Genomic DNA, 9,916 nt, shown 5'->3' with positions numbered 1-9,916 from the left:
TTTCTCCTTCCTTCCTTTCCTTTCCTTTTTCCTTTTTCCCTTTCCCTTTTCCTTTCCTTTTTCCTTTTCCCTTTTTTTCCCCCTTCCCTTCCCTTCCTTTCCTTTCCTTTTTCCTTTCCTTTCCTTTCCTTTCCTTTCCTTTCCTTTCCTTTCCTTTCCTTTTCTTTCCTTTTTCCTTTCCTTTCCTTTCCTTTTTCCTTTCCTTTCCTTTCCTTTCCTTTCCTTTCCTTTCCTTTCCTTTCCTTTCCTTTTTCCTTTCCTTTCCTTTCCTTTCCTTTCCTTTTTCCTTTCCTTTCCTTTTTCCTTTCCTTTCCTTTTTCCTTTCCTTTCCTTTTTCCCTTCCTTTCCTTTTTCCCTTCCTTTCCTTTTTCCTTTCCTTTCTCCTTTCCTTTCTCCTTTCCTTTCTCCTTTCCTTTCTCCTTTCCTTTCTCCTTTCCTTTCCTTTCCTTTCCTTTCCTTTCCTTTCCTTTCCTTTCCTTTCCTTTCCTTTCCTTTCCTTTCCTTTTCTTGAAAAAGGGTTTCACTATCTAGCTCTGCCTGTCCTGAAACTCACTCTGTAGACCAGGCTGGCCTTTAACTCACAGAGATCCACCTGCCTCTGCCTCCCTGAGTGCTGGGATTACAGGCGTGCACCACTGCCCCCTGCCCCTGCCCCCTTCTGTTTTTGAGACCAGACATTGCTGTGAAGTTCACACTGGCTTGATACCTTGAACTGGAAGCAATCTTCTTGCCTCTGCCTACTGAGTGCTGGGATTATTGGGGATTAAGAGGGATCAATCTATTTTACATTGTTTTTTTTTTTGTTTGTTTGTTTGTTTAATCCTCGTAAAGAACTTGTGGGTAATTTACTACTCACGGTTGTTTGTTTGTTTGGTTGTTTGGTTGGTTGGTTGGGTTTTTGAAACAGGGTTTCTCCACGTAGCCCTGGCTGTCCTGGAACTCACTCCATAGACCAGGCTGGCCTTGATCGCCCACAGATCCGCCTGCTTCTGCCTCCGGAGTGCTAGGATTAAGGACTGATTACAGTTTTCAATTAAAAGAGGTGAATAGACGTCCTCAGAGGAACAAATAAGTAGCCAAACTGGGCCTGAAACAGAAACTCGTCAGAGCTGTCCATGTCACCTTCTGTCTGGTTACAAATCAGCATTCTCTTAAACATGAGAGCTCACAAGCTCAGAGGGACAAGCAAAGGCCCAGGGCCCTCAGAATCTGAGGTGACAGCAAAGGCTCTCCTTAGTGGCAAGAGTGACCCATTAGAAGCCAGGAGCTACTGGAGAATGGGTTTGGGTCCAGCAGGTGGCAGACAACCAAATTCCAGGAATATGCTGGCATGCACCATCCCCCCTCTGGAAGAAAGGTGTGCCCCCTCCGAAAGCCACTCTAGAATACTGCCAACCTTTGGGGAAGGGCGGATCCCTGGCTTTTTATTAAAAAACTTTTCTCCTCAGTGGTGTGTTTGCCCGTGGTGGTTTCTACCTATGACAGCTCCAGAAGATCTCGATGATTTCAAAAGTGGCATTGCTTATGACCAGGAGTTCCTCTCAAGATGAGGTCTTTAGTCAGTTGCAAAAGAGGAGCTTTGAGGCTTTCACTGAGGGGCAAAGTGGGAGGGGAGGGCGAGAGGCCGAGAGAGCAGCAGCCAGGGAAGACTGGGCTCATCCTCCAGTTGTCAGGCTGGTGGGGAGTGCTCCCTGGAAGAAAATGAGAGCTGCTGGCTCTTTCCGTTTAAGGATCCTGTCTTATCCTTCCATCCTTCACCCAGCCGTCCAAGCCATATACCGCCCTTGAACATAGCCACCATGCTCCATTTATTCTGTAACCTGCTCCTCCCCGAATCTTCCTTCAACTCCATCCGCCCGCTCATCCATTCATCCATCTTCCCACCCTTTCACCTCTCCTCTCCCACATAAACTTTTTGAGAGCAGGGGCTTTATTTCGATCAGGGCTGCACTTCAGGACAGTGCTGGCATACAGCGAGCGCTTAGCACATGTTCAGTTAATATATCCAGGCGTCCGTTGAACCATCTGCCTACCATGCCTTCCTATGTTTGCTGCTTTTTATTTTAAAAATTTATTTATTTTTTATTTTATTTTACTTTACTTTACTTTACTTTACTTTTATTTTATTTTATTTTATTTTATTTATTTTATTTTATTTTATTTTTTGACACAGAGTCTAAGTAGCTATGGCTGACCTGGATCTCCCTCTGTAGCCCAGGCTGGGCTGGAGCTCATACGGATTCACTTGCTTCTGCCTCCTGAGTGATGGACTGTGTGATGGTGTTTTGCCTGAATGTAGGTTTGTGTATCACTTGTATGCCTGGTGCCTGTGGAGACCAGAAGAGGGTGTCAGTTAGAGTTAGCCACCATGTGGGTGCTGGCAATCAAACCCGGGTCCTCTGGAAAATCAACAAACGCTCTTAACTGCTGAGCCATAACCTCACCAGCTTCTTTTTTTTTTTTTTTTTTTTTTTTTTGTCTGATTTTAAGTTTTTAAACCCTTGTCTCCCCAGATATATAATTTCCATCACATATTGTATATTATTACATATGTATGATTTCTAAATTCCTGTTTGATTGTTTATTTTAAGACAAGGTTTCTCTGTGTAGCCTTAGCTGTCCTGGAACTCACTATGTCGACCAAGTTGACCTTGAACTTGCAGGCATCACCCCATGCGCCTCCAGAGTGCTGAGATTAAAGGGATTCGCTACCATGCCTGGCAGGCCCTAGAGCATACAAGCTACTCACAACCTCACTTTACTAAGAGACCTCTCTGAACCTTGGATCGTACAGTCCGTACTGCTTAAAATACTTAGCGCTGTTTTCCTAGAAAAGTCTTTCTTCAGGTGTTTCCTTCCTCAGGAAGTTCCATGATGCCTTTCCTTCCCAGCCCAGCTGAGGATGGGTTAAAAATAGTCTTATTGTTTTCTCTTCTTAAGTAGGCACTGTTCCATATTATGTGGCCATCAGCCATTAACTTGTCTAGGCCTCATTCTTAAACTGAATTCTGCTGGGCATGGTGGTGCATGCTTTTAATCCTAGCACGGGGAAGGCCGAGGCAGGTAGATCTTTGTGATGTCAAGGCTAGCCTGGTCTACATAGCAAGTTCTAGGGCAACCGTGCTACATACTGAGAGCCAATCACAAACAAACAAAACAAACAGAAACAAACCCCTCAATTCTTCAAGGGCTGAGTCTATAGCATGCATTCTGTGTCCCAAATGCCTAACGCAAGGCGTAGCACACCCTGGAAACTGGAAATATTGAAAGCGAACGACCTCGTACAAACCTTTTCACGAGGAGACGGCAGAAGGTGTGCCTTGGTCCGGGTGCGATTTCTGTCAGAGCTGAAGATGGCAGAAGACAACAGAAGGCCGAGAGTCAAACTGTGGCTCAGGGGGAAAACGAACAGAATACGTGGTTCTGGTCCCCCTACCCTGCTAGGATGTTGTCAACCCTATAGCTTTCTCATCCTTTCCCCAGGACCAAGCCTCACTCACCGGGTGTCTGTGCCTCGGGTCTTGGTGAAGAACACTGAAATTAGAGGCCCCAGTTAGAGAAGCGACTTTCTAGTGTGGCTACAGCAGATGGGTACAAGGAGGCTCCTGGCTAGCAACAATGAGTGAGTTAAAGGGTAAGGCCCACAGTGCTGAGGACTGACACCGAGGAGGGAAAAAAATGGGCAGATGCCTGGGGAGGTGAGCTGTGGGCTAGAAGGGAGTTGGGGACCGGTCTCTAGATAAAGAGGGAAAGTTCACCATGTCTGGATATCTGAGTCCCTTGGTCTTTTGTCTGCTTTTCCTTGACGGGCACAGGATTCATGTGGGAGTGAGCGATAAACAGTGCTTCATCTGCAAGTTCAGAGCTGATCTGGGTCAGGAATTCTTCAGATCGGGATAATGAGGTTTTCTGGAAAGGAAGTTAGAACTCAGCCTGCAGATTCCCATCAGTCTGGCGTCTTGCAGGCAGCAGGCTCTGTGGCAGGGGAATCTGGGATTCGAAGTCTGAGATGCGTGATTTGACTAGGAGGCCCTAGACCCAGAAAGCAGTCTATGGGGCCTCGGGGCTCATGGCTCTGACGCAGACGAGCATGGCTCTTCCCTTCCCTTTCTTCACATTCCCACTGTTGTGTACCTGCCCTCCGCCTAAGGAGGCCGCAGCTTGAGATAGCCAGCTGTCCTTTTTCTCCCCACTCCTGGCAGATGTGGATGCCATCACCTTGGAAAGAAAGTTTGTGTTAGACTGAGAAACCAGCCTTCTTCCCCCACAGACCCCATCTCACTCCACTCCCTGGGCCCAGAGTTTTAGTCCACGCCTACAGCTCAAACGCCCTACTTCTGTCCTTGAAAAAGTTTGTTGTTTTGTCTACAGTTTTTTTTTTTTTTTTTTTCGGGGGGGTTCTCAGAACAACACCCTCCCCCGTTCCCTCCAGAGCCCTTCTCCCTTTTTTCTTCCAAGGCACTTCCTAAGGCTAGGAAGCCAACACGCAGCCCCCGACCTGACTGATGGGTTGAAATCTTGGGCTACTCGGCAGGAGGGGAGGCGGAGGGGCTTAAGGGCGAGCTATGGTGATGGGTCTCGGGGGGGGACAGGGAGTTGGAGATGGGGAAGAAGGATGGAAAGAGGGGGAGCCAGGGAAGCGCTGTTATGGGTTGCTATAAAGACCTAAATGCTTGCAGAAGTTCTATGGTTCCGTTGCTAGGAGACTAGAGGTTCTAGAACTAAAGACATTTCCCTGGCGTGCCAAGGTTGCTCTCCCGGTGCCTTCTCGGAGGTGGTGGCCCCAGCATTTCAGCAGGGCGTTTGGGAGATGACGTAGGGTCTCTAATCCTCCCACCAGCAGGGCGGCGCCAGAAGCAAGCAGCAGGCGCGCCCCGAGCCTCTCTAGCCACCTCTCCCCAGCCTGGATCCGGGAGAGCGACCGCGGCCGCAGACGTAGCGGGCGGGGAAGCGATGTGGGCTGTACTAAGTCGCCCCGTCCCTCGGGGAGGTACACACTCGGGACGGCGGACTCTCGGCGCCTTATCTCTGCCTCCAGGGGGTTACGACTCCTGTGAAATGCAAAATGCAGATTCTCTTCCGGGGCTCTTGCTTCTCCCATTCCAGTTCCTTTCTTTGCGGATGGCCCTCGGCTCCCTACTCCCCCCCCCGGTGCATTGGTACGAGCCAAAGCCAAGGGGCCCTGGCAGGAAAAGGAAGCAGGCCGTCCTTAAAGGGGCATCAGCCAATATTTATTTAATTCATTTATTTATATTTAAAAGCCGCTCTCTTCCCTCTCCGATGTTGTTAACGTCCCCAACAGAAGAGTAGGCTCGGGGAAGCCGGGCGTAACCGGAGCAGCGGGGCTCGCTGCTGGAGACGGCAGCTCCTACCCATCGGAAGGCCAGGTGTGCGTGAGCTGCGCCCAGGGGTGTCCCGCGCCCCGGTGCCCTGCGGGGTCGCGCGGGGGAACTGGGCCCAGGGCTCAGGTGGAGCGGCCGATGCCCCGGGCTGAAAGGTGAGACTGGGACAAGCTCTTGCACCTCCAGAGCTGGGCCGGGCCGACCAGGGGAGCCGCCAAGATGCCCGAGGAAAATATTTTCCTGTTCGTGCCTAACCTTATCGGTGAGTGCTGCCTGCGGCCCCAAGACCAGCGGAGGGCGAGGAACCCCGAGCTGGCTCCCGATCACACCCCCTGTGCCTCTCCCGTCCCATCCCAAGGTTATGCCCGGATTGTCTTCGCCATCATTTCCTTCTACTTCATGCCCTGCTGCCCCTTCACGGCCTCCTCCTTCTATCTACTCAGCGGACTTCTAGATGCTTTTGATGGACACGCAGCGCGAGCCCTTAATCAAGGTGACAGAACTCTACCAGACCACTGCTACCACTTGGGGGCCCAACGTCCCCCTGAGGGATGCCATATGCCATTTACCCGCTTTCTCAGAACCTCAGAGGTAGAGGGTTCTTCAATTCCCATCTTTAAGAAAACAAAACAAAGCAGCTTGGGATATAAGCTTGCTCTTGAGGCTTGGTCACTGCTTGTGAGGGGACCTAGACTGGACATAGCTGTGGGAATGGAAGAGGTCTCTCTGGGTATGCATGTATGTGCGCCACATGTATGCCTGGTGACCACAGACGCCCGAAGAGGGCATTGGATCCCTTGGAACTGTAGCTATAGGTGGTTGTAAGCCATGTGGCTTTTAGTCCATTCAGGTCGGGCGTGGTGGCTCATGCCTGTAATTCCAACACTGGAGAGGCAGATAAAAAGATTGCTCCAAGCCCGAAGTCCTCTTAGGCTGCCTAATGAGTACAGGTGAGCTACACAGCAAAATCCTGCAAAAATAAAAAACACGACTGGGGCAGGAGAGATGGCTCAGAGATTTAAGTTAAGAATGTTTAGCCGGGTGTGGTGGCACAGGCTTTTAATCCCAGCACTTGGGGCTCGGAGGCACGCCTGTTCTACAAATTGAGCTCCAGGACAGCCAGAGCTACACAAAGAGAAGCCCTGCCTCAAAAAAACAAAACAAAACAAAACAAACACAACTTACTGGTCTTGTAGAAGTGAAGTGGCATACGTGTGGTGCTCATACATATATGTAGACAGACATACCATAAAATAAAAAAATAGATAAGCTTGAAAAAAATGTAAGTAAATAAGACATTTCCACTTAATAGCTGTTTACTATGTGCTAGGCACAGACAATAGGCATTCCGACAGAGAGGTTGGCCTTTGCGGGGAGGAAAGCAGGTAGTGTCTGAAGCTCTGACCAGTTCTTCAGTGACCTCTGCAGACCTGCCCCTGAGACTTTGGGTCTGCTTGATTTTCTTTGTAGCCTGGTCCTGGGGTAGGGGAGTTGAAGATAGAGTTTCCCCACTCCTCCAACACCTCTCCTTGTCCTCCTGGCCTCACTCTTGACAGCAGCCTGCTTTCTTCTTGGAGCAGTAGATGGTAGATGCTTTCAAACTCCTTTCATACTGGCCTGGAGTGATAGGAGAGGTGTAGGCGCCTGTCATGGATCCACTGTACCAAACAGCCCCTTTCAACTTATTAGTCATTATTTTTCAGGAACCCGGTTTGGGGCCATGCTCGACATGCTGACGGACCGTTGCTCCACTATGTGTCTCTTGGTCAACCTGGCCCTGCTGTACCCACGAGCTACCCTTCTCTTCCAGCTCAGCATGAGCTTGGACGTGGCCAGTCACTGGCTGCATCTGCACAGGTCTGCTTTGACGTTGGGTGTTGACGAGTGGAAGACATGATAGTGTGTGGGGGGGGGGGGGGCTGGGATGGATGGCTGCAGGCTCCCTAGAAGGTGTCTTCCTCTTTCTTTCCTCCTTGAGACGACAGCTCGAGGCTTGCTTAGGATTTACTGTGTGCCCAGGTAGGCCTCAAATCCTTGGCAGTCTTCCTACCTCAGCCTCCTGGGTGCTGAAATTATAGGCCTATGCCAGGATGCCCCTGTCCTTAACTCCTTAGCTGGGCCCTGTGTCTCTGAATAGGCTTGTCATTTTTACAGGTGTCTTAAGCAATTTCTAAGCATGGGACTGGCTGGACATTTTAGGGTTCCAAGTGGGGTGGAAGAAGCATGGGTGCTTTGTGGTGGGTATTTAATGCTGACTCTGCCCCGCCTAGGCAACTGTATGGTTTTGAGCAAGAGGCAGTGCCAGTCGGTGGGGGGGGTTGGGTGAACGTAGTGGCGGAAAGAGCTCACGACATCCCGTGATTTTCTTCCCCAAGTTCTGTGGTGCGAGGCAGTGAGAGCCACAAGATGATTGACCTGTCTGGGAACCCTGTGCTTCGGATCTACTACACCTCTAGGGTGAGCGCGCCCTGCCCCTTCCCCTACTTGACCCGAAAAGAGGAAGTCTTAGGGTGAACACACACACACAGCCGTCGGTCACAGCAGGAGTGGTCCTTGGGCTGAGGCATGCCGAAGGAGACTTGGTGAAAGGTCTGTGCGCCTCCTCCCAGCAGCAGTGAGAGTGAAGCTGGCGGTGGGGGCCGGAGGCTAAGGAAGAATGCGATAGAGCGCAGTGTGCAGCGGGCCGAGAGGCCTGTCCTGTCGGCGGCAGAAGTCCCTGTAGGTTACGGTAGGGGCATGGCCCTTCGTCTTAGGCAGTCTTCTGTTGTACGCAGCCTGCTCTGTTCACCCTGTGTGCTGGAAATGAACTCTTCTACTGCCTCCTGTACCTGTTCAATTTCTCCGAGGGACCACTAGGTAGGGAAAGGGGGCGGGGTGGGGGTGGGGTTCCACCCTGCCTTGCCTGGGGGGAGAGAGCGGCCTCAGTCCCGCTCCCCTTCATCCTGGGCTTTCATTCTCTCTGCCTCCCATAGTTGGCTCTGTGGGGCTTTTCCGAATGGGCCTCTGGATCACAGCTCCCATCGCCCTGCTCAAGTCCATCATTAGTGTCATCCACCTCATCACGGCTGCAAGAAACATGGCTGCCCTGGATGCGGCAGACCGTGCCAAGAAGAAATGACCCTCTCCCGTCCCCAGCTGCCTACCTGCCTGCCCTTGGTATCTGCCGTGCCACGTGGCTCCTCTCCTCCTCCTAAGGGTCCCAGTGTCATGTCTTTCTCATGTGTTCTCTAACCTGCTGGGGTTGGGGGGGGTCACCCTCTGTTTGGTGTTGTTACTAGCTCTTTAATCCTGAGGACTGGACCCAACCTGTGACCCCAAGGACCTGGCACTGCAAAGCAGGAAGGGTGCTCGGGAGGCCCCGCCCATCCAGCTGGTGCTCCAGGAGGCCTGTCTGAGAGTTGGATGTTACCACACATCCTGCTGGCTCAGCCCTGGGGTCTGGCCCGATGAGATTTTGGGGAGACATGAGGGAGGGAGATGTATGGGTCCCAGGTTCCCTGGGAGGCAGAGGAGTCAGACTGATATTATTGGGCCAAGGAACCCTGGGATACCAGGCCATGGAGAGAAGAGGCCAGGGGCCAGCTAGATCCTTCCCTGAGGCAAACTCCTCTGTCCTTTCCTCTGGCTCTGGAAGCCTCCATAATAAAGGAGGGACCTTCACTATTTTCGGACTTGTTTACTTTAAGACATTTTTTTTTTTTTGGTTTCTCAAGACAGGGTTTCTCTGTGTAGCCCCTAGCTGTCCTGGAACTCACTCTGTAGACCAGGCTGGCCTTGATCTCACGGAGATCCACCTGCTTCTGCTTCTCCCCGCCCCCCAAGTGCTGGGATTAAAGGTGTGTGCCACCAAGCCATGCCCGAAACATTCTTAGATGAATAACTGGGTAATGAAGGTCCACCTGAGATACTGTTTCCAAAGGTGGCTGCCTCCTCCCTGTCAACCCATTGACCTTAGAGAGGCCCTGTGGCTCTTAAGGGTCGCAGGCACTGACTGTTCACCCGATTTATGTCCCTGGTGGCCACTTTCATTATAGCCTTGATATTTTCTATGCTCACGAGGATGTAAACTTCATGAGAACAGACCTATGTCTTTGTCTCTGCCTAGAGTGAAAACTAGCTTGGTATGTGGTAGCTACTTAATAAATATTCATGGAAAGATGGATGGTTTCCCCAGAGCATGGGCTACCCATAGTCAGTCTCTCTCGCTCTCTCTCTCTCTCTCACACACACACACACACACACACACACACACACACAGAGTCTTGCTTCCTGGAACTCTTGGTCCCCCTGCCTTGGCCTCCACCACATCAACTTAGGGGTCTGGTTTGGTTTTGGGTTTTTGTTTATCTTTCATTTATGTATATTAATGTTTTGCCTGCATGTCCATGTAAAAGTGTTAGATGCCCTGAAGAGCAGCTAGTGCTCTTTTTTTCTTTTCTTTTCTTTTTTTTTCCCCCTGGTTTTTCTGTAGAGCCTTGGCTATTCTGGAACTAGCTCTGTAGATCAGGCCGGCCTACGGAGATCTGCCTGCCTCTGCCTCTGCCTCTGCCTCTGCCTCTGCCTCTGCCTCTGCC

The 9,916-nt window shown here is 50.9% G+C and overlaps 2 protein-coding genes across 3 annotated transcripts; one reads left to right on the top strand and one right to left on the bottom strand.

Annotated features, from left to right (window-relative positions):
• Positions 1-283: 283 nt before the first annotated feature.
• LOC129691280 (putative protein T-ENOL) lies at positions 284-4,815 on the bottom strand. 2 transcript variants are annotated; one of them, XM_055627318.1, is made up of 7 exons: positions 4,666-4,815; positions 4,135-4,218; positions 3,759-3,909; positions 3,501-3,534; positions 3,290-3,347; positions 2,196-2,327; positions 284-1,691 (listed from the first exon to the last, which is right to left on the bottom strand). In XM_055627318.1, the coding sequence occupies exons 2-6, from the start codon at positions 4,213-4,215 to the stop codon at positions 2,232-2,234; spliced, it is 420 nt and encodes a 139-aa protein (XP_055483293.1). In that variant the 5' UTR covers positions 4,216-4,218; positions 4,666-4,815; the 3' UTR covers positions 284-1,691; positions 2,196-2,231. The 2 variants fall into 2 exon arrangements, with proteins under 2 accessions (XP_055483293.1, XP_055483294.1); XM_055627319.1 differs by lacking the exon at positions 2,196-2,327.
• Positions 4,816-5,174: 359 nt separating this feature from the next.
• Cdipt (CDP-diacylglycerol--inositol 3-phosphatidyltransferase) lies at positions 5,175-9,005 on the top strand. The gene is made up of 6 exons (XM_055627317.1): positions 5,175-5,604; positions 5,701-5,835; positions 7,046-7,199; positions 7,718-7,799; positions 8,117-8,198; positions 8,315-9,005. Exons 1-6 carry the CDS (start codon positions 5,562-5,564, stop codon positions 8,458-8,460), a joined length of 642 nt encoding a protein of 213 aa, XP_055483292.1. The 5' UTR covers positions 5,175-5,561; the 3' UTR covers positions 8,461-9,005.
• The last annotated feature ends 911 nt before the right edge of the window (positions 9,006-9,916 follow it).

The sequence above is a fragment of the Psammomys obesus genome, unplaced genomic scaffold, assembly GCF_907164565.1.
Source record: "Psammomys obesus unplaced genomic scaffold, mPsaObe1.curated_primary_1811, whole genome shotgun sequence".
Lineage (NCBI taxonomy): Eukaryota > Metazoa > Chordata > Mammalia > Rodentia > Muridae > Psammomys > Psammomys obesus.
This window is presented reverse-complemented; position numbering and strand designations above follow the sequence as displayed.

Coding starts and splice junctions, on each gene's coding strand:
- Cdipt (XM_055627317.1), top strand. CDS start 5,562: ATGCCCGAGGAAAATATTTTCCTGTTCGTGCCTAACCTTATCG. Junction 7,200..7,717: donor CACTGGCTGCATCTGCACAG/GTCTGCTTTGAC, acceptor TTCTTCCCCAAG/TTCTGTGGTGCGAGGCAGTG. Junction 7,800..8,116: donor GGATCTACTACACCTCTAGG/GTGAGCGCGCCC, acceptor TGTTGTACGCAG/CCTGCTCTGTTCACCCTGTG.
- LOC129691280 (XM_055627318.1), bottom strand. CDS start 4,215: ATGGCATCCACATCTGCCAGGAGTGGGGAGAAAAAGGACAGCTGGCTA. Junction 3,910..4,134: donor CCTCCTTAGGCGGAGGGCAG/GTACACAACAGT, acceptor CTTCCTTTCCAG/AAAACCTCATTATCCCGATC. Junction 3,535..3,758: donor GACTCAGATATCCAGACATG/GTGAACTTTCCC, acceptor CTCTAATTTCAG/TGTTCTTCACCAAGACCCGA.